This window comes from Dermacentor variabilis, chromosome 1 (genome assembly GCF_050947875.1).
Source record: "Dermacentor variabilis isolate Ectoservices chromosome 1, ASM5094787v1, whole genome shotgun sequence".
Lineage (NCBI taxonomy): Eukaryota > Metazoa > Arthropoda > Arachnida > Ixodida > Ixodidae > Dermacentor > Dermacentor variabilis.
The window spans coordinates 60,928,464-60,952,463 of NC_134568.1; the positions used below are offsets into that span (position 1 = coordinate 60,928,464).

The 24,000-nt window shown below is 42.8% G+C and overlaps 2 protein-coding genes across 6 annotated transcripts in view; one reads left to right on the forward strand and one right to left on the reverse strand.

Moving 5' to 3' along the window:
* Positions 1-15,275, reverse strand: part of LOC142578571 (uncharacterized) — a 38,935-nt gene extending 23,660 nt beyond the window's left edge. For 3 of the 5 annotated variants that reach the window (XM_075687959.1, XM_075687958.1, XM_075687954.1), the window contains exons 1-4: positions 15,192-15,275; positions 14,660-14,791; positions 14,487-14,582; positions 13,296-13,509 (exon numbers count right to left, since the gene is read on the reverse strand). In XM_075687959.1, the coding sequence (XP_075544074.1) occupies positions 13,296-13,509; positions 14,487-14,582; positions 14,660-14,791; positions 15,192-15,209 (460 nt within the window). In that variant the 5' untranslated portion in view covers positions 15,210-15,275. Of the gene's footprint in view, positions 1-13,295; positions 13,510-14,486; positions 14,583-14,659; positions 14,792-14,964; positions 15,063-15,191 lie in introns of those variants that run through there. The other 2 variants (XM_075687967.1, XM_075687973.1) reach the window with 2 other exon arrangements.
* Positions 15,276-15,483: 208 nt separating this feature from the next.
* Positions 15,484-24,000, forward strand: part of LOC142578563 (maternal embryonic leucine zipper kinase-like) — a 164,955-nt gene continuing 156,438 nt past the window's right edge. The window contains exons 1-5 of the mRNA XM_075687946.1: positions 15,484-15,828; positions 15,932-16,017; positions 16,091-16,207; positions 17,862-18,005; positions 22,404-22,472. Coding sequence (XP_075544061.1) covers positions 15,762-15,828; positions 15,932-16,017; positions 16,091-16,207; positions 17,862-18,005; positions 22,404-22,472 — 483 coding nt within the window. The 5' untranslated portion in view covers positions 15,484-15,761. The remainder of the gene's footprint in view (positions 15,829-15,931; positions 16,018-16,090; positions 16,208-17,861; positions 18,006-22,403; positions 22,473-24,000) is intronic.

Sequence of the window (24,000 nt, forward strand, 5' to 3'; positions counted from 1 at the left end):
GCATCTGCAATTATAGGTGCACTGACACAAAATTTCGAAGTCCAGGTAACTTGCGAGAGATTTCTCTGGACACACACACATCTAAAATATATCTGTGGCGAATGTAGCTTAAAACATGTAAAATAAATCTTTAAGTATTTGTGCGCAGAACCGCAAAGCTCAGCACCTCATTACATTGACAACAACGCTACGTTACAAGTTTGTATTGGCTACCATTCTCCTTGTATGTGCTCTTGCTCATTCCACGACCTTGCCCTTCACTGACGCAGTTGCTACCTTCCTCGGTTGTTAGTTGTAGTGGGATGCTCTCCGTATCGCTGCAACAATTTTTGCCGTGCCCACTGAGATTACCTGCACTATCTGCATTGACTGCGCTGCACTGACCCCACATAAAGTGCGAGTACAGCACAATGTCAGGTGCATAGTGCGATACTTAATTCTGCCGAACACATTCGGGGGTTGGTATGGTCATGCATAGGTTTCCCCACGATGGCCCTCAGCAGCAAAAATGGATCAAGTTTGTGTGCACTACTGGACCCAAGGAGTGGAATGAGGTGAGCAGCTGCACTTGCTCACCTCATTTTGAACGTATAAAAAAATTTCATTTTATGCTTACCTCAGCTCTGCTTTATTGAAAATTTGCAGAAAGATTGTATTTTATTGTCCATGTAGTTCATTTTAACACATGACACTCTTGCTTCGTTATTAAAGGAAAAAACACAAATTTGCCTGCATCTATTCATCTACGGATTTAGAAAAGGCTATTCAACAGTTACACAACTTGTCACCGTAATTCATTCACTCGCCTCATGCCTCGATAATAATGGTCAAATTGACGCCGTATTTCTTGATTTTAGCAAAGCCTTTGATACAGTTCCACATGACAAATTAATACTAAAACTTAGACATTTTGAGCTCCCTGAAATATTAATCGCATGGATAACAAACTACCTAACAAATCGCCGCCAGTTCGTGGAAATTAATCAGCAACAGTCTGGCTGTCTTCCGGTCACCTCGGGAGTTCCTCAAGGAAGTGTCCTAGGGCCGCTGCTCTTTTTACTCTATATAAATGATATTACTACTTCAATCCATCCCAGCGTGCAAATTAGGTTGTTTGCTGACGACTGTGTGCTTTTTAGGGAAATCACTTCAACCAATGATCAAACTGATTTAAATGCTTCTCTAGCTGGCATTACTGATTGGTGCAAAACATGGGGAATGCGGCTTAACGCTGAAAAGACGGTCTTTCTTCGCTTCACTCGTCAGAAAGCTCCACTAACCTTTAGTTACACGTTAGGTTCGTTGGCCTTGCAGGAAGTAACAAAATATAAGTATTTGGGCGTCACAATTACTAACAACTTATCGTGGAATTTACACATTGATAATATCTGTTCTTCAGCCTTGCGTAAATTATACTTTTTGCGACATAAACTTAGAAATTCCCCACCTAATGTAAAACTGCTTGCTTATTATTCATTAATTAGACCTAAACTTGAATATGCATGTATTGTTTGGGACCCGTTTGCTAAACAAAATATTAAAGGTCTCGAAAGGGTACAGAAAAAAGCCGTACGATTCATATATTCTAAATTCTCTCGCTATGATTCCCCCTCACGAATAATGCATGATAATGGCATTGAAGTCCTTCAGCAGAGAAGGCAACACTTAAGAATTCGATTTCTTACCATGCTTATTAATGGAGACTTATCAATTAATCCTGCATCGTATCTGTTCAGTACAACGTCTAGGCCTACTCGACACCATCATCCGAATTCACTAACACCTTATTTTGCACGGACGGATGCATTCAAGTATTCTTTTTTTCCCCGAACTATAACAGACTGGAATAACTCGTTGCTGCCTGTTTCAATTGTTTGGCTCATTGTATTACTGTTGTGTCTTACCACCTTACTTGATTGAATAATGCATTGTAATATTGTTGTGTTTAACCACCTTGCTTGGACCTGTTTTAGGTCTGCAGTATGAAATAAATAAAAAAAAAAAATAAAAATCTATGCGGAAGCCAGCTACTGCCAAGATGATGCTAGCACGAACCTGAGTCGCTGCCTATAGGCAGCTGTTAGCAGCTGCAGTCGTTCCAGAGGGGTTGCCACGTGGGAAAAGTGGTTGGTTAGAAGATGCCTATGCCTAAAAGCGATGGTCATGTCTAGTTTGGTGGCAACTCCTGCCTTAAGAAAATTGTCGCCCCAGAGGACGATGGCAAGAAGATCCCGAGGCACATGTGTACGTAGATGGAGAAAAACAAAAGAAACAATGAATCTCACTTGCTGGTGTTTGTGTCACAGTTTTGTGCAATCACGTGACCAGCTCTGTTTACAAACCCACTGCCCCCTCGTTGCACTCTGAAATCAAAACTTGGGCTACTTGCTATATACAAGGCTTTATAAATAATTGACAGTTGCACGCTGAAGCAAACGAGGTTTTCTGCCGTGACAACCAGGTCATTCGCTACTTCTTACAAAAGAAAAGACAAGATCCAAAATTGTGTCATTGTTCCTTTAATGTTCCTCACCTCCCTTCTCTATTATTTTGCCTACACAATAAGTTACGTGTCACTCACTATTTGATCACGGGTTTCCTTTTTTTTCCAATGCAGTTCACAAGTGCTAGCTTAGGGTCGCTCTATACAGATTTCCACCGTGCAGTGGTGAGCTGACAAAAGGGTTTTAGTGACGGGGTGCAGCACAAGCTAGAAAGTTGACAAGCATGTAAGCATGCAAAGTACTGGCAAAGCAGACAAACAGGTGACGATTGCGCAAGCTTCTTAAAAAAAAAAAAGAAGACAGCTTGCTGCAATAAATGGTAACTATGCTTATTTTTCTTTAGTGCATATCCCACAGCCACCTGCATGCATGTACATAATGGACCACTTGTTGCAGCTGCATGTTAGGAACTTGGAATCTGTGACTATCCTTCAATGAGAAGAAAGTGACTGTGTGCCATAACGAAGTAAATACAGGAGATTGTTTTGAGTGGCTGCAAGTTTTGTGGCATGTATATGGCAGAAACGATAATGACTACAATTTATACACCAAGCTTCTCTGTTTGCTATGCCCAAACCTGGTGAAAAGCCCCATGAAAGTAGGTACAATTCATCACTCAAATGCTGCAGTTGAGGCAGAGAGAGTATACTGCACCATTCATTTGATCTCCATGCCACTCACTATGTGGTAATGATGGCATCATAGTGAAGCTAGCAGAATGGATGCCATCATGTCCCCCATTGCAAACAATTTTGAGAGCATTTAGTAAAATCTTGTTAATTCGAACTTCCGGTTTAATCGAATTGACGCTGAGTTCCCGTCAAAGTTGTGTGTATTCCAATGGGCGAAAACACCCGGTTAACTCGAGCATACCGCGCTCCGACAATGCCCTCAGAGGCTGCCTTGCGCAGCTCGAGGCCCAACCTTCAGGAGGCCATCCTGGAGTTGGCCGAGAGGATAGGGGAGGCCTACTCCAAGTAGTTCCTTGCCCACCCTCTATTCCATTGCCCCCTTCCCTTGAATGAGAGATAGCTTTTTCATCATCATCTCATAATCATCATCAGCATGGTTACGCCCACTGCAGGGCAAAGGCCTCTCCCATACTTGTCCAATTACCCCAGGCATGTACTAATTGTGGCCATGTCGTCCCTGCAAACTTCTTACATCTCATCCGCCCACCTAACTTTCTGCCACCTCCTGCTACACTTCCCTTCCCTTGGAATCCAATCCGTAACCCTTAATGACCATCGGTTATCTTCCCTCCTCATTACATGTCCTGCCCATGCCCATTTCTTTTTCTTGATTTCAACTGATGTCATTAACTCGCATTTGTTCCCTCACCCAATCTGCTTTTTTCTTATCCTTTAACGTTACACCCATCATTCTTCTTTCCATAGCTTGTTGCGTCGCCCCCAATTTAAGTAGAACCCTTTTCGTAAGCCTCCAGGTTTCGGCCCCGTACGTGAGCACTGGTAAGACGCAGCTGTTATACACTTTTCTCTTGAGGGATAATGGCGACCTGCTGTTCATGATCTGAGAATGCCTGCCAAACGCACCCCAGCCCATCCTTATTCTTCCGATTATTTCAGTCTCATGATCCGGATCCGCAGTCACTACCTGTCCTAAGTAGATGTATTCCCGTACCACTTCCAGTGCCTCACTACCTATCGTAAACTGCTGTTCTCTTCCGAGCCTGTTAAACATTACTTTAAGTTTTCTGCAGATTAATTTTTAGACCCACCCTTCGGCTTTGCCTATCCAGGTCAGTGAGCATGCATTGCAGTTGGTCCCCTGAGTTACAAAGCAAGGCAATATCATCAGCGAATCGCAAGTTAAGCTATTCTCCATTAACTCTTATCCCAAATTCTTCTCAATCCAGGTCTCTGAATACCTCCTGTAAACACGCTTTGAATAGCATTGGAGAGCTCGTATCTCCCTGTCTGACGCCTTTCCTTATTGGGATTTCGTTGCTTTCTTTATGGAGGACTACGGTGGCTGTGGAGCCGCTATAGATATCTTGCAGTATTTTTACATACGGCTCGTCTACACCTTGATTTCGCAATGCCTCCATGACTGCTGAGGTTTCGACTGAATCAAATGCTTTCTTGTAATCAATGAAAGCTATATATAAGAGTTGGTTATATTCCGCACATTTCTCTATCACCTGATTGATAGCGTGAATATGGTCTATTGTTGAGTAGCCTTTACGGAATCCTGCCTGGTCCTTTGGTTGACAGAAGTCTAAAGTGTTCCTGATTCTATTTGTGATTACCTTAGTAAATATTGTAGGCAACGGACAGTAAGCTGATCGGTCCATAATTTTTCAAGTCCTTGGCGTCTCCTTTCTTATGGATTAGGATTATGTTAGTGTTCTTACAAGATTCTGGTACGCTCGAAGTCATGAGGCATGGCATATAGAGGGTGGCCAGTTCTTCTAGAACAATCTGCACACCATTCTTCAACAAATCTGCTGTTACCTGATCCTCCCCAGCTGCCTTCCCCCTTTGCATAGCTCCCAAGGCTTTCTTTACTTCTTCCGGCATTACTTGTGGGATTTCAAATTCCTCTAGACTATTCTCTCTTCCATTATTGTCGTGGGTGCCACTGGTACTGTACAAATTTCTACAGAGCTTCTCAGCTACTTGAACTATCTCATCCATATTAGTAATGATATTGCCGGCTTTATCTCTTAACGCATACATCTGATTCTGGTTTACAAATGCCAAAAAACACTTAGCCTCCATCTACTTTGTCAGGTGTGGTTGGGAATGGCTCAGTATCTACTGGCCGAATGAATTTCCTTTTGCAGTCTCTATTCTGCTGAAGTGCCTAGTTCTATCAGGGAGGACACTTTGTGAGGTAGAATTACTACAGGCATTTCTTTGGGCAAATTTCTCAGAGACACTACTAAACTTTCATTACAAAAAACAGAACAGGCGACAACAGCAGTTGACATCAAAGAAAGACAAGGTCGTCAGGGCACATTACTGTACCATGTGGTTTAATGTTCCATGTTTGTTGTTTGGGGGAAAGGGGGAAGAGAGGCTCCCCCAGAAGGCCTTTCCTTTTACAGGGAAGCTGTATAACTCTACCGTCCAAAGAAAGTTTCGTGCCGTTTTGGCAAGTGAAAAAATTCCCCATACGTGGGCCGATCCTGGAGATAGTGCAATGCCGGGCCGACCCGTGGTGGAGGTGAAGCAGGCGTTAAGCACTCTCCATATGTGGGCTGATTCTGAAGATAGTGCCGTACCAGCCCGACCCGCGGCAGAGGTGAAGCAGCCATTAAGCACCCCCCATGCATGGGCTGATCCCAAAGATAGTACAATGCCGGGCCGACCCATGGTGGAGGTGAAGCAGGCGTTAAGCACTCCCCAATGTGCTCCGATACCGAAGATAGTGCAATGCCAGGCCAACCCGTGGCGGAGGTGCAGTTCAGCATTAAGGGGCCCACATACACAGCTTCGCTGGTCATCCTTCTTCAGAGTGGAAGGGCAGCGAGAATTTTTTTTTTTCCAATGTCAAATGCTGCTGAGTGACTACACTTATGCCACCTTGCCCTGCTTTACAGTATCTTACTGTTACAAAGAACAATTTACTTAACCATTTAATTTCTTTACTTCACTGTGGTTCTTTTTAGACTGCACTACCTTCCGGATGGGGACACATTTTTTGCTGAGTAAATCCACACGTCCTGGTATAGTTCTAGATAAGCACATCTGGGTTACCTTTGGCCTTGTTCACTAATTACCCATTATTGCTGCTACGTACATAACTTATGCTAACTTGGCAAGTCAGCTTAATCCCAAGCTTCATTTTGAAGCCTCTTCATTGTCTTACGTGCACTAGAAGGCTTCAAATCATGTAATTTGATGAAACAAAAGTGATGAGGTGCCCAGATCACACGAACCCCAATGTGAACTTAACTTGTCAAAGATCTTGCCTAACGTCTTTAAGAACTTTGGAGTAGAGACCAAAGGTCTTTGAGTACAGTGCTATCCAGAGGTAAGCACTTACTGAAAAGCAGATACATTAGAACTTCTTGCACAAAGTTGGAAATTTTTTCTCAAATGAACAAAGCAACAGACCGATTTGTTCGTTTTGCTGACCCAGGCCGAGCAAACATTAAGGATGCTCATTCGTAACCGGATATAATCATGCGTCGCCATACACGCACCTATTCAAATCAATTAATTTGATCGACACATTTCAAATTAAAGGTCTCACGCAGTTTGTGGGCACCTAGCGCCATCTAGGTTAGGAAGTGGGAAACACACAACATGGTCCGCCACGTTTTGTTGGTTTTTTGCTTTGTGGCGCTTCGACCCGCACTGCCAAAAGTTTTGGATTGTCAGGCGAGCGTGTTGATCATGGCGTCATCATCGCGCGCAGATGCTCCTAGAAGACATCACGTTTCTGGCCAATCGAGTGTTTCCGGAGCCGATTTTGCGGATGAAATCAGCAGTAGTGAGCCTGAAGGTGTGGACAAATCATTTTAGCACCGATGACAAGGATGTGTCAAGTCAAGCTGGAACATCCAGCGGGTGAACATCGGCTCCATGTGCAGCGGAGCATGTACTCACCGCTATATTATTTATTTTCACGGTCTCAACATCATACGGACATGATTCCTTGCCAGCAGTTGTAAAGTGCGTACAGCTTTTTCCTAGAAGAAACACGGGGGTCGACGTTGGCGGTGCGCTACGGAGTAATGCATGCACTTCGTGCGGGCCGTCTACGGCCCATATTCTGAAACTATCGCCTTGGCCACGCCTCTGCCAACGGCGTGCGTCAATTGGTAGGTTTAGCAAAACCGGAAAATAAACAGCGCCATCTAGTAGTTCCGGCCTATGTCATTTTAATATCATGGTGTCGATGGGTGCTCTTGACATATATTGAATTAACGAACATGTCTTTTGGAATTCGGTTGGTAGTGGGAGTGTAGTAGAGATAAGGTAGGTGCCAGTTTATTGGTGGCGCTTTACACGCATTGTTTCACAGCGATATTTGGCAATTTATTTAAAATAAAACATTTCACCCTTTTTTATTCATTTTACCTAAAGCAGCCGTAACCAACCGTAGTCAGTGCGCAGAACACGTACTGCGGCCAGTACACTTGAAAACAACACACACCGAGTCACTCTGCACTCTCTCATGCGATGTGAAGTGTTCGACAGCGCGTATTGGTAGTGCACACTGACGTCATGGGTAAGCAGTCACTAGATTTATTGAACGAGACTATCGTGGCGGCGAAACTATCACGGATGGCGAACGTTTGAGAATATGGCCCTATGTCTTCCAAATTCTTTTTCACAGCAGAGCTGATCAACGTGATCTGCGAGAACCCGAACAAATATGCGTGGACGCATATTTTAAAGAGGCAGACATACGCAGAGAAGGTCGGCTCATGGAAAAATTTCGGTCCCAGTGAAATGATGGAGTGCATAGGAGTCCTGATCTACACGGAAATTGTGGAACTGCCTCGTCTCCATTTATACTGGAATACCTCGGATTTATTCGGGCCTAATTCCTCCAAAGATTACGCCCAGGGGCAGATTTTTTTCGTTCCTTGCTTTTCTCAGTGTCATGGACCCGGGGAAGAGTGACCCCGTCCGTGATGGCAAGCTGCAAAGGATCACACATCTACTGCAGCATATGAATGACGTGTCATGTCAGCTTTTTCAGCCATACCGAAATTTGAGAGTGGACGAACGAATGGTTAAATCAAAAGGACGATCTGGAATTTGGCAGTATATGTGTGAGAAAGGGATTAAGCACAGTGACAAAGGGAATTAAGCACAGGCAACCCTGTCCAATTCTGTGTTTACAACGGGAAGTGAGAAACACTCAGCTCAAAGGGACTGGCTTATGACGTAACCCGCCTGTCTACTGCATATTTGGATCAAGGCTACATCATCTACCTTGACAACTTTTACACGTCCACCTCCCTCTTTGAACATCATGTTGAGCAGAAAACTCTCTCTTGCAGAACAACGTGCAAAAATCGTTGCGGATTTCCCTCCCAGTTGAAAGATATCATTTGAGAGAAAAGAGCAACTCGAGAAGACATTCGCTGGCTGCAGTGCCGCGATGTGCTCTACTTGCAGTAGAAAGACAAGTGCGCTGTAAACATGAGCACAGCACAAACTGCCAACAATCACATGACTGCAATGCGAAAAGTGAAGAGCGGAAACCGATGGACAAAGATCCCCACCAGGAAGCCGCTCTTTATAGAAGACTACTACAAGGGCATGCTTGGTGTTGACAAGTCCTATCAACTTACAGCTTCTTATAATGTCTTTGAAGTGTGTCAAGTGGTGGAAGACACTGTTCCTCTACTGCATTGACATTGCTGTCGTCAACAGCTTCATCATCGCGGAATGTCACCCTGAGATAGAGGAGCTCTCTAGAAAGACTGGCTTTGACCAGCTTGCATTCCGAATTGAGCTGGTCAACAAGATTTTTGGGATGGATGACAGATATGCTCACCCTCCACCTCCTCCAAAGTCGGAGCACAAGCCTCAGGTGTAAGAAAAGCGCTGTAACTGCAAGCTCTGCTACAAGAAAAACAAAGTAGAAATGAAGACGGCAGTTTTTTTGGAAGCCATGCGGTGTGTACCATCCTGACGAGGGACTCCTTTGGAGAATGGCACGCCACACACCCACGGTAACTTTTTTTCAGAAAAAATAGTTCTTGGCAATAATTTTTGAAACTTGTGTCATATTTTTATGACATCAGCCACAAAATGTTTATCTTCAAATTTTTTTCACTCTCAATATTTTTAAATTTGTGCTCCTTTTTCAAGCAGAACGATATCTTCTATATATAAATGCTTATATTATAAAAATTTTTTTCAGTAATTTATGTAATAAATATATATGCAGCATTTATGTTATTGAATAGAAAATTCTTTTAGCTAAATTTTGATACCAAACTATGTAAATAAGGCATTAGTGTCTAGCTGCCAAAAAATATTTCCTTTCACCTAGTAAAAAGTGCCCCTTTTCCCGCAGTAGCGAAAAAAGTTGTGGTTTCATTTTCACAATTGCTACTGCCAGACATATACAGAACCCTCCGGAACCCCTTTTGGAGCAGACAAGTTGCAATATTAGCAAGAATTTGGCTTTTGTAGCAGCACATAGCAGACATTGCGATGGCAGCAGTTTGAAGCAATGTATCAACAGTTCCACCACTGCTCACAGGAAGAAATTCTTTGATAACTTTGCGCTCCCCTTTGGTAAAGCAGGCATTAAAAGGAATAACCAGGCACATGCTCCAAGACTGAACCTTACAATAAAACAGAATGGTTGCTGAGCAGGGAAACCATTCTGCTTTACAAAGTACAAAAGCATAAAACACCGTACCGAATGCATCATAATCATCATCATCATCATCACAATCATCATCATCAGCCTAGTTACGCCCACTGCAGGGCAAAGGCCTCTCCCATACTTCTCCAACTACCCCGGTCATGTACTAATTGTGGCCATGTTGTCCCTGCAAACGTCTTAATGTCATCCGCCCACCTAACTTTCTGCCGCCCCCTGCTACGCATCCCTTCCCTTGGAACCCAGTCCGTAACCCTTAGTGACCATCGGTTATCTTCCCTCCTCATTACATGTCCGGCCCATGCCCATTTCTTTTTCTTGATTTCAGCTAAGATGTCGTTTACCCGCGTTTGTTGCCTCACCCAATCTGCTCTTTTCTTATCCCTTAACGTCACACCCATCATTCTTCTTTCCATAGCTTGTTGCGTCGTCCTCAATTTCAGCAGAACCCTTTTCGTAAGCCTCCAGGTTTCTGCCCCATATGTGAGTACTGGTAACACACAGCTGTTATACACTTTCCTTTTGAGGGATAGTGGCAACCTGCTGTTCATGATTTGAGAATGCCTGCCAAACGCACCTCAGCCCATTCTTATTCTTCTGGTTATTTCAGTCTCATGATCCGGATCCGTGGTCACTACCTGCCCTAAGTAGATGTATTCCCTTACCACTTCCAGTGCTTTGCTACCTATCGTAAACTGCTGTTCTCTTCAGAGACTGTTAAACAATACTTTAGTTTTCTGCAGATTAATTTTCAGACCCACCCTTCTGCTTTGCCTCTCCAGGTCAGTGAACATGCATTGCAATTGGTCTCCTGAGTTACTAAGCAAGGCAATATCATCAGCGAATCGCAAGTTGCTAAGGTATTCTCCATCAACTTTTATCCCCAATTCTTCCCACTCCAGGCCTCTGAATACCTCCTGTAAACATGCAGTGAATAGCATTGGAGATATCGTATCTCCCTGTCTGACGCCTTTCTTTATAGGGATTTTGTTGCTTTCTTTGTGGAGGACTACGGTGTCTGTGGAGCCGCTATAGATATCTTCCAGTATCTTTACATATGGCTCATCTACACTCTGATTCCGTAATGCCTCCATGACTGCTGAGGTTTCGACTGAATCAAACGCTTTTTCGTAATCAATGAAAGCTATATATAAGGGTTGGTTATATTCTGCACATTTCTCTATCACTTGATTGATAGTGTGAATATGGTCTATTGTTGAGTAGCCTTTACGGAATCCTGCCTGGTCCTTTGGTTGACAGAAGTCTAAGGTGTTCCTGATTCTATTTGCGATTACCTTAGTAAATACTTTGTAGGCAACGGACAGTAAGCTGATCGGTCTATAATTTTTCAAGTCTTTGGCGTCCCCTTTCTTATGGATTAGGATTATGTTAGCGTTCTTCCAAGATTCCGGTACGCTCGAGGTTATGAGGCATTGCGTATACAGGGTGGCCAGTTTCTCTAGAACAATCTGACCACCATCCTTCAACAAATCTGCTGTTACCTGATCCTCCCCAGCTGCCTTCCCCCTTTGCATAGCTCCTAAGGCTTTCTTTACTTCTTCTGGCGTTACCTGTGGGATTTCGAATTCCTCTAGGCTATTCTCTCTTCCACTATCGTCGTGGGTGCCATTGGTACTGTATAAATCTCTATAAAACTCCTCAGCCACTTGAACTATCTCATCCATATTAGTAACGATATTGCCGGCTTTGTCTCGTAACGCACACATCTGATTCTTGCCTATTCCTAGTTTCTTCTTCCCTGTTTTTAGGCTTCCTCCGTTCCTGAGAGCCTGTTCAATTCTATCCATATTATAGTTCCTGATGTCCGCTGTCTTACGCTTGTTGATTAACTTAGAAAGTTCTGCCAGTTCTATTCTAGCTGTAGGGTTAGAGGCTTTCATACATTGGCGTTGCTTGATCAGATCTTTCGTCTCCTGCGATAGCTTACTGGTTTCCTGTCTAACGGCGTTACCACCGACTTCTATTGCGCACTCCTTAATGATGCCCATGAGATAGTCGTTCATTGCTTCAACACTAAGGTCCTCTTCCTGAGTTAAAGCCGAATACCTGTTCTGTAGCTTGATCCGGAATTCCTCTAGTTTTCCTCTTACCGCTAACTCATTGATTGGCTTCTTGTGTACCAGTTTCTTCCGTTCCCTCCTCAAGTCTAGGCTAATTAGAGTTCTTACCATCCTATGGTCACTGCAGCGTACCTTGCCGAGCACGTCTACATCTTGTATGATGCCAGGGTTCGCGCAGAGTATGAAGTCGATTTCATTTCTAGTCTCACCATTCGGGCTCCTCCACAACCACTTTCGACTAACCCGCTTGCGGAAAAAGGTGTTCATTATCCGCATATTATTCTGTTCTGCAAACTCTACTAACAATTCTCCTCTGCTATTCCTAGAGCCTATGCCATATTCCTCCACTGACTTGTCTCCAGCCTGCTTCTTGCCTACCCTGGCATGGAAGTCACCCATCAGTATAGTGTATTTTGTTTTGACTTTACCCATTGCCGATTCCATGTCTTCATAAAAGCTTTTGACTTCCTGGTCATCATGACTGCATGTAGGGGCATAGACTTGTACCACCTTCAATTTGTACCTCTTATTAAGTTTCACAACAAGACCTGCCACCCTCTCGTTAATGCTATAGAATTCCTGTATGTTACCAGCTATTTCCTTATTAATCAGGAATCCGACTCCTAGTTCTCGTCTCTCCGCTAAGCCCCGGTAACACAGTACATGCCCGCTTTTTAGCACTGTATATGCTTCTTTTGTCCTCCTAACCTCACTGAGCCCTATATTATCCCATTTACTACCCTCTAATTCCTCCAATAACACTGCTAGACTCGCCTCACTAGATAGCGTTCTAACGTTAAACGTTGCCAGGTTCAGATTCCAATGGCGGCCTGTCCGGAGCCAGGTATTCTTAGCACCCTCTGCAGCGTATGACTACATAAAAAATGTCTGTTTCATTATATACGCCCACCTAATGTGCTTTAAGCAACTTTTTCTTTTATGCAAAGCCCACAATTTGTGAAAGTTTCAAACAAGTTTCGCATGAAAATTAAGCAATTTTCAGTACATTCTGGTGCCAAGCAGTGTTTATTCAGCCTGCCACCCATAAACCGAATTATTTTGTAGCTTGGCACAAACATTTCAATTTCTATGATGCTAAAAGTCAGTATTTGTTTCATGACTAAGGAACTTACAAACAAAACAGAAAGGCTGCTAATCAAAAGCAACCTTTCTGTTTTCTGATGAGAGGGGATAAAATGTACCTACCATTCAGATTCACTGCAACTACATTACCATGAAACATGTTAGACATCTCAATAAGCTGCCAGCTTTTTCTTTCCCTTGTTTCCCTGACACCACATTTAAGACAAAACACTAACTGTACCAAGCAGTAAGCAAAGTGACGAAGTAATCAAGAGAACTGTGAAACCATTGGGCAGCATACCCCTGCGTTTGGACTGGCCAATGGCACTTGAAGTTGGACTCTCTTGGTCCCGCTTCGGGCACCACCGGTCCTGGGGCAACACCAACTTTGTTGAGGACTGTATGGTCTGGATGGAAGTCTCATTGCATGGTGATGCAGCTTCACTTCCTTCCAGTGGCACAGGCTGTATTACGATAAGGTTGGGTCGTGTGTGCTGGTTCCAGCTGAACAGCGGCTGCAATTTGAATGGAAATCACAATATAGAATTACAGTAAGGCATACTAAATTGAATGTCATACTCGATGTTTTTTTTTTTTCTTAATAAAAGCACTGATATTTTTCTACAATCACGGCTTCCTTACACAAATGATAGTGACTCAAATTTGCATTTTGCAGTAACAAGGAGAGCATTGTGAGGTGCAAGTTCAGTCTTCTGTACGAGGGCTAAAGTTTCCCACAGCCAGATAACTCAAGGGCGAAATTATTGTGAGCCAGCAAATGAACATCGTAATTAGTTGCATACTAGTTGATGCTTACAATAGGGACCATTTCTGGATATGCTGCTGGCAAGTTGCATATGAAAAGCGGCCGTGATGCACATCCCTGAGCACCGACCTACTCGGTTGAGGTTAGTTTAATAAACTAGTAATAAGAAATTGTGATAAAAATGCAAAGACATCTAGTCTTTAAAGTATAAACTAAATGCCAGCAATCTTGCGCGTGACGACCACAAGCGACGCAATAGAGATGGCTGTCGCGTTCGCTCGTTGCCTGCAAGTCGCACGCCACACGGGCGACGGCTTCCCGGTGTTGCCGATACGAGGGCAGCAAATAAGCGCCGAAACTGGCGTGACGCGTGCTTTATTAATCTAAGTTGATGTGCTTTACTGTAATGAGCAGCATAAAATATTTCTGAAGGTCTTACAGTAGGTTCTTATCCTTGCACGTATCAAAATTTAGTCATTTGCTCGTTCCATGCGACAATCGGTAGTACGTACTTGACTGATGTAATACATACAGTTCCGGCTTCGCGCTATTGGCTAGCCGCTCATAGCATTGCCGGTCGACGAATTCTAGATTTCCAGAACCAAGATCGAGCGACAAGAACGAGCTATCTGTTTGCGCGACGGCCCGTTTCGTCGCTCAAAGCCGTCACTTGTCGTGCACGAAATAGCTCGCATGGGGTTTGGACTTTGGAAATACATATCTTACCTTTCCAGGGGTGGTGGCTCTCTGGTTGGAATGGTGGAAGCGACTATAGTTGGAATATGAACCAGGTCGCTCGCGCGCCTCAGAATTAACAGCGCTCTGAAATTTGAAAAACGAATGGCGCGTGTCACGTAAAGATGACATCCAATATGCCTTGCGTGTGCCCAAAGACTCACCAATTTTCGCTTTTCTCTGGCTTTCATAGACAACAATGCCGCCGTGCGCAGCGCCTCCAACTCATCGTCGTCGTCATCCACAGCCGATTTTGGAGCGGAACTGTCGGACTCCAGTGACTTGAGCCCCGACGTCTAATCGAGGGGAAAAAAAAAAGTATTAAAGCAGGAAATCCCCTAATACAAACCACCACGCAATTGCCGGACCACTACTGCGGTTACTTTCACGCCTAGCCCATACAATTAATTTCAAATCATTGCAAACATATTCACACAAAAAGGTCCGAGACTACAATCTAAAGTCGTACACAAACAAACAGTACGTTGTTTTCAACAGGCCGAAAGGACAAAATGGCGATGTAGCACTTCCAGCACGTTGCCCAAGTCAATCATAAAAGTCACATTGAGAAATCTCCGTAGAAGATCTACTAACATTGGAACACGGTGTTCTAAAAATGACGTCACCAATAATACTAGCAGTACAAACGGCGCCCCATGACCACAACGCAGAGGGAAAAAGACGACGACGACATACCTCAGCTACCGCCGCCATTAGATTCACAGTGACCCAGAATCCTGTGCGAGTTGAAGAAAACCAATGACGAAACAAGGTCGTTGTGACGCGCACCCATGTGCTTCGTTTTATTGCTGGTTAAATAGTAAACTAAACTACTCAAAGTGCCTTATTTCTAATTTATAGATTTATACATTGATTAGTCTAGTAAAGACTGTTTTCTGCTATGACTTTTCAGAGAGAGAGAAAGAGAAAAAGACGGAAGTTTGTTAATTGCCGCCAGGTGAACAACACTTCGTTTTCATTGGCTATGGCGTCATTTCCGCTTTGTAAAGGCGTATTTTTTCGAATGGTTTAAAATATGTGCGTGAGCTACTATAACCCTGTGACCATGACTGTAACAGCTTAAGAATATATATATTTTCCTGCTGCTTGTGCTGGACAACTCAAGCCCGTTGTAACCGCAATAGCTTGTTTGTGTACAAGTTTTAGTTAAGCGAGGGTTACCCCTCTTCAGTGCATCTCGAAGAAAAGGCTGTTGGCGCGCGCGCACTGGCGGTTCGTTTTTGACGTTCGAGGATCCCAAAAGCTATGCCAGAAAAACCAACGATGGACGATTTAGACGAGCAGTATATTCTACTCGAGACTATAGGTTCAGGTAGGTGACCTGCATGCTCAACCAAATATTCATGGATTTTGATGTGTTACGCGCGCTCGTCTGGGCATTCTCACAGGGTGTGCACGACGCTCTTTCTTTGCAGGCGGTTTCGCAAAGGTAAAGCTTGGCCTCCACATCCTGACAGGCGAAAAAGTTGCTATAAAGATAATGGACAAACGTTCTCTTGGCGTAAGTATCCTTTAAATGGCTGTAGTGTTTCGACAATACTCTGTAACATGCGATTTACAACGTCATGATGTAGGAGGACTTGCCACGAGTGAAGCTGGAGATAACAGCGTTGAAGGATCTCAGTCATCAGAACATCTGCAAACTCTACCAAGTGATTGAAACAAGCACCAAAATATACCTTGTTCTAGAGGTGAGCCTTTCTGGAAAAACCTTATGGGTGAAATCTAGAGGAAAGTCACTGAGGACAGATTATAGATCCGATGCGGGTAATTTGATATCCAAGTTCAATCTGAGTGTTGCCCTCTTTTTCACTCGCATTGCTTCTACATCAGTGTCGTGTTCTTTAAAAATCCGATTAGCATTTTTGACAACCCAGTTTGCTGTCTGTCTATCGTCGGCTAACCTCTTTCATACCTAATTGGGTCAGTGTAATTCCTGGTCTATGGGCAGGGCATCAGGCTGCTGCGCTAAAAGAACTGAGTTTGAGACGCGCTGTCCGGTCAACATGGGTCATTGGGTATGTGCCACTCCTCAATTAACCTCTTTCACGCCAACTTGGGTATGTGCTGCTCATCAAAGTGTCACTGGGTGTCTGGTGCTCTTCATATTGATCATCATGCCATATAAAATTACACTCCCATCGTAAGATAATTTAATGCCATCGTAATACCAATTGCATTAAGGTCACCTCTCGTATCCAAAAGATGAATGTGCTGCCAGCTTTAAAACTATTTTTTGGCTATCGCATGCTTTCCAGCTCAGTATGACGTTTCTGAAATTTCTTGCTTTTGCTAAAATGACGTTCTTGTAATATTCTTGCAGGCTGACCTTGTGCCTGTTTAATGCTTAATTCACTATGTAATTTTCCTGTGTAAACATTTGCATGTGTGTGTGTGTGTGTGTTTGTATGTGCACCTGTAAGATACATATTTTTGTCACTCTGCTGAGCATGGGTGTGTTTGCTAATGCCATCAAGGGATCGAATCCCGGCCATGGTGGGGTTGAAATGATAGGGGCGAAATGCAAAAGCATCCATATACTTAGTTTTAGGTGCACGTTAAAGAAGCTCAGGTGATCAAAATTAATACGGTGTGCCCCACTACGGTGTGCCTCATGTTCAGATCATGATTTTGGCATATAAAACCCTATAATTGAATTTTTTTAATGCCATCAAAAAGAGTGATAAATGTGGCATGCTATATATTTAACTTTGCTAAGAGCATTATAAGGTATTTTGGACTCTTAAGGTACTGTTTAGTTCAACAGCGCGCAAGTGTGTTGCTGTGTTGTGCAATCACAAGCTTTCATGGAAAGGATATGGATTACTTCAACGTATATGAATCTTTATTTTAAAACTTGTGTATTCTAAACTTGCCAGAAAATGTTTTGCAAAACTTTTTCGATGCAGCTTCTTTTTTTTTTTTTCACCTGAGACGGAAACAAGGTCTTTTTTGGATACTGTGTTAATCAACTGTGTATTTGCAGGAATGTGTGAAGACTTCCTTTTCAAACACATTTCATTTCTGTAACATTCCCATTGTGGTTAACAGCTGAGATGTTTCACTAGCTATCACTAGTGTCAGCATTTCAACGCTCACATGAAGTGTTCTTATTCATAGGTGTTAAAGCGCATAAGTGTGCATGTGTTGAGATTCTTGCACTCAGTAAAAAAAAAGGGGGGGGGGGGAACCTCAGGCAGTGGAAATTGATCTGGAGCCTTGGAACTGCATTGCATTTTAAGATATAAGTACATTTTGTCACAATCAAATAGATACATGTGACTTAGCTGATAACTTGAATTACTGAATTACTCACCTGACACAGAGTTCATATTTTTCTCCAAGTATTGCCCTGGAGGCGAACTGTTTGACTACATTGTTGAAAAGGAACGGCTAAGTGAAGGGGAGGCAAGACACTTCTTCAGGCAGATAGTCTCGGCTGTGGCATACATTCATTCCCAGGGATATGCCCACCGAGATCTTAAACCGGTAAGTGTTCTGTTGTGTCCTGACTGGTTGCTCTCAAATAATAGCAGACAAGTTGCTATCTTTTTCTATTTAAACTTTTGCTACTCGGAATGACACTTTCCTTTTTGCCTGAAAACAAACCTGACAGCATTGCTGTCATGGACTGCACTTGCTACCAGAAAAGATGCAATACTGTGCTGTCGTTAGGCAACCATGGTTAGCCTCAGCATGGTATTGTCCATGCATGTACCTAGCAAGGATTGCTGGTGTGTGCATGTACACACGAGAACTATGCATGAACAGATAAATAGATGAACTTTGACACACATACAAAAAAAAAAACGTGAGTGAGAGGGGAAAAAAGGTGAGGCGTGCAGACAGGACACAAGAAAAGAGAAGTGGACAACACGAACGTTGACAATCAACTGAAGGGAACACTGAGGCGAAAAAAGAAAGAAGACACAAAACTCATCTGCGCAAGCTCAGGAATGGTATCACCACGTGTTAGTTGGGTACATGTGCCGGTCTACGTGAGAGATAGCTGTTAAGGCACTTAATCTCTTCCTTATGTAAAGTAATCAAAGGCTGACTCATGCACGCACTTCCACCGTTATAGATATGCCATGCCTCTATCATAAGACGCGTATCTTCATTCTTGTGCCGGTACAATATCGCCCATTCATCTAACTCAAGCGTGCAGTTACAATCTTGGCAATGCAGGGAAAGATTAGAAGGTGATCCACCGGTTAACGACCTTTTATGTTCCATTACCCTCTGATTGATACACCGCCCCGTTTGCCCTACGTAGAGCTGGCCACAGCTAAAGGGAACTTTATAAACCACACCCACACGACAGTTGGTAAAACTGTTGTTCTAATTGTGCTTCACAGGACAACTATCTGTTCATTTTTGCCTTTTACCTGCATATGCGTCTTCGCCCAGGAAAATAATTTCTTGGCGAAGACCCATAAGCAAGAAATTCCTTTTCGTGCTATAGTGTCAGAGAAAGGGACGTGGCAGGTCTGTGTCGTTAGTTACCTACAGAACTGCTTAGCTTTACTAGCTTTTTCAGACCTGCTTTTGCTTGTGTAATTCTCGGGCACTAGTTCAATATTTGAGAGAGGAAAATCCTGGTGATTGTACAGCTTTTAGTATGGATATCGAAGACCTGTATTACTCCTTGCCGCATGACGAGTTGCTAAATTCCGTAAATGAGTGCATTAAAGAACAAGTGTAAGAGTCGGCTTTTATTGACAGATGCGGTGTTTCCACGGGAGCTTTCCTAGAGATTCTTTCAATGTACTTAAAGTTGACGCTGATTGGGTGGAGAGATGGCGTGTTTCTGCAGAAATCGGGCATTTGTATTGGCTCAAAAGTTGCCCCTATTCTTAGCTATATTTACCTGAGTAAGGTTGACAGCTGCTTAGAGAAAGCTTTAGACGATTGCATTATCAAGATATTTCGTTATATTGACGATTACCTGATTTTCTGCAATAGGGAAGAATTCGATTTCGCTGCTACCTTAGTAAGTGAGCAATTTAAACTTTATGGAGGAGGATTAAAGTTTACCAAGGAATTTCCTCAGTGACGCGTAATTCAGTTTCTAGACATTTCCTTGGTCTTCAAACAAAAACGCGTTTGTTGGCAGTACTCCCCAAGATCTTTGAAGCCGTTGTTAAACTTTCAATCCAAGCATTCCAAAGTAGTAAAAAACGGAATTGCCATGTCGTGCCTTAAGTCTTCTCTCACCAGATCCTGCATGCACAAAATGAGTGCCAGTTTTAATGCACAGGTCCGATGCCTATTAGAAGCAGGTTATCTTAGCGTAACAGTGGCTACTGTGGCTGAACGCCTAAAGAAATCGGTTTCGAGGGGAACGAACGTGATTACAGAAAGCAGTAATAGCAAAAAAAGAGTAGTGGCTATTCAGTACATTCATTCAGTATCGCACAGGTTTCAAAAAGTTGCAAGTAGATGTTAATGTTGCTTTCACTGCTCCCAATAAGCTAGGTAAGATATGTGCTGCCACGCATAGGAAAAAAAAGCAGGTAAACGGGAGAAAAAGAACAGATAGTTGTCCAGTGAAGCACAGTAAGAACAACAGTTTTACCGACTGTCGTATGGGTGTGGTTTATAAAGTTCCCTTTAGCTGTGGCCAGTTCTACGTAGGGAAAATGGGGCGGTGTATCAATCAGAGGATAATGGAACATAAAAGGTCGTTAACCGGTGGATTGCCTTCTAATCTTTCCCTGCATTGCCAAGATTGTAACTGCACGCTTGAGTTAGATGAATGGGCGATATTGTACCGGCACAAGAATGAAGATACGCGTCTTATGATAGAGGCATGGCATATCTATAACGGTGGAAGTGCGTGCATGAGTCAGCCTTTGATTACTTTACATAAGGAAGAGATTAAGTGCCTTAACAGCTATCTCTCACGTAGACCGGCACATGTACCCAACTGACACGTGGTGATACCATTCCTGAGCTTGCGCAGATGAGTTTTGTGTCTTCTTTCTTTTTTTGCCTCAGTGCTCCCTTCAGTTGATAGTCGGCGTTCGTGTTGTCCACTTCTCTTTTCTTGTGTCCTGTCTGCTGGCCTCACCTTTTTTGCTTAATGAATCCTTACCAACTAGCTCAAATTTCTGGCGTTCTGTGTAACACCTGTGCAACAAAGAGGAAGGTGGAGAAAAAATTAAAAAAAGAATGAAAACAGGATATAACAATTGACCACTGGCTAAATTAAAAGTTGTAGGCTCACACTTTTTTTTCCTTTTCATTTTTGTAATGCAGTGCAGGAGCTGGCATGCTTGTGTGGGTATATCCACTTTCATGAATTGCACACACTTCATAAATTTAATTGGCCTTGTAGCCCTAATTACTTGAGATGTAAGTCATTTGCTGGGCATTGCAATCGCTAATTATTTTTGTTTGCTTCCGCCACAGATGTACTTTGGCTTCTTGCTGCTGTGCATTTCACTTTCACTTTATTTTCTTAAAGAGCCCACTTGGGAGTATTACATAAAGGGGGGTTACAAATAATATGAACTATAAAGAATATCAAATGAACAACTATTATTAGGCGTAATGTGAGGCAAGTGCTTCTATGAAGGTAGATCGGCTGGGCATAAAAACGATGCTGTGCGTAAGGTCATTCCAGTCTTTGACTGTTCGAGCAAAAAAAAGAGATGCAAAGGTGATAGTATACACGTGTGGACGAGCTACGTTTAAGTAATGTCCTTTGCGATGGGATACGTGTGATGGTGGAAAGATATATGGTGCACGATTCAGTATGCTGTTGTAAAATTTATGAAATAATAAGCTGGCAATTAAACGCTGTTAGGAAAGGGTTTGTACGCCAGGCTCTGCTTTTAATGAACTTACGCTGATGTCATATGAAAAAGCGGAGTGAATAAACTGGATGGCAGGATTCTGAAAAGCCTCAAGGGCACTGATCTCAAGGACTGCTAGGGTCTTGCACAGCACTACAGTCGACAATAGACGAAAAATGCAGTGGCAAATTCTCCTCATAGGGAACATGTCTACATGCACCAGCAAATCACCTCGTCTGATTCTACCTTTCCTTCCTTCTTGGTACCCATATACCTGCCCTTGCCTTACTCAATTGCTTCCATGTTGGGAACCTTCTTGCTTTGGTAGGCGAGTTTTTTGTGGTGTGCAAGTGATACTCGTGTCTGTGAAGGGATCACCCCGGCCATTTACTATGCATCTGCTCTTTGGGGCAGGGGTCAGAAAGATTCCTCTCCTAATCTCTTTTCAACCATATTATTCAAAGAGAAACCTTATCATACATCGAAATGTAACACGACTCTGCACTGTAAAGAAATATGAGTTGCTCACAAAGAAAGCTTCTTAGTTATAGAAAACTTTGTCCTTCTGATTCCTGTGATGCATCTTTTTGGACAGTGCCATGCTGGTGTTGTCGCACATTTTGAATTGAACAATTTGAAGGATGTTAAATTTTTGTTCATTGTATTAATTGATGTGTGGACAGCTAGTTATTTAGCAAAAAAAAAATAAAGTGACGAAAATTTTATAACAATATTTCTTGAAATTTTTTAGCTGGTGTTTTTGTCATCCAAGATAACAGTGCTGCCCTTTCTGATCATGGAGCATAATTTAAGATGTTTGAGGTTTTAGCAGTTATACCATGCTGTGACTGTTAATATGTGAAACACGGACCAGGGCTCACAAACAGAAATGCACTTTAATTCCACTCGACTGTCATCAGATGGATTATTTCTACAATTAAACAACAATTGACTTCTAGTATGCCTTCTCTGGCTTCACTGTCCGTCACTTTGCGTGGTTGACTAGTGTAGTTTCTAAGTGTACATCATGTGTGTTTATATATGTCAGCATAGTGCTATGCCGGCTTAATTGTTCTTTTGCATATAGGAAAACCTCCTCCTGGATGAGAACCACAACCTGAAGCTTATTGATTTTGGACTTTGTGCAAGGCCTAAGGTACAAATCCCCCACCTGTGCATGGCATTTCGAGCAGTCAAGTTCATTATCTTTCACTATATTTTTCTGCATGCTGGATACAAGTAGAACAAGAAACAAGTAAAGGTAGGGCTGTGGATACAACTTCGTTTGTCTAGCACTTTTATGTGAGCACATCTCACCGTCAGATTTCTGCTACGTTGAGAGTACATCTGCACTGCCGCATCATTTCATTTACTTGTAGACAATTACGGTGAAGTCTGCCTTTGTCTCTAGCTTTTTTTGCCCGTTGCAAGGCGAAATTCTAGCCTAATCTTTCTGAGGGTAGACACATGCTAAATTTCGCATGGCTTCATTTGGGTCTGCTCTAATTTTACATGTACTTCACCTACCTTGCGTTGGTTTCACATAATTGGTTCTTAGGTTCGGTGCCCCTACGGTATTTTTCTAGTAATGCCTGAATACAACCAGCGGAACGAGTTGTTTGAGCAGCCAGCACTACGTGGCATCTTATGTTTGCCACTTTTGTGTTCCCACATTGCCACATGCAGCTACCTCAAGCCCTCCTAGGTGGTCATCTTGTAAGCCAAAAAGCACTATGCTTCCTGTGATGGCTGTAGAGGAAAGGCTGGTAGTAGCTCAACATTTGAAGTAAAATTTTAATTCTAGTGCGAATGAGCAACCACATGCAATCTGATAAAAAAAGTAGAAAGGCCATCACTTTCATTGCCTGAGTGAGTCAGCTCTTGTGCATTGACATCCCATTCAGTGACATTTGTGCGAAGTGAGACACAGGTTAATCTTTGTCCCAACTTAGACTTGTTTTTTATTTAAAAAAGCATACTTTCCAATTTCAAAGTACTAACTGTTGGGCATCTTTGGGCATACTTGCCAACTCGCTCAAATTTGTCATAAAGTTCGTGAATTTCTTGCTTTATGATACTGTGATATGGTGATTTTGTGTCAAGTTTAAACAAACAAGTGTTGTTTGTGAGAAGTTTCTCTTGTTGGTCTCCACACATTCCATTGATGGAAAGTCTTCCCATGGTGAAAATATGCAAGAGGTGTGAGGGTGCTTACTTTGAGCAAGTTTATACATACACATTCTCAAAGCAGGTGACATTGGCAACACCAAGCTAACTGAAGTCACTGTGACCTAAAGCTAACGTGTTGCTTTCCACTATTTGCTGTGCCAAGATTGTTCCTGCTTTGTGCTGCATCTAAAGAAAAATATCTAATAAAGTGCATATGTACCTCTGAAAAGATGTGCGCTCAGGGTAAGCTTAAAAAAAATGGCATGCTCTTCAACCCCCCCCCCCCCCTCCTTTGGTGTTCTGTTTGCAGAGTTTTACCAATACAGTTGATTCTCATTACAACGGACCCTGATAATCTGCAAAAAATTGTCTGTTTTACCTGACGTATGTAACATCCGAAACGCCTCACTTTAGAAGCTTTGGTCATGATATGTAACAACATCATTGCAAAGTGAGTGGCGAACGTCCAAAGTATATATTAAAAAAAAGGAAAAAAAGTCAGTTTCGCCCGAAAG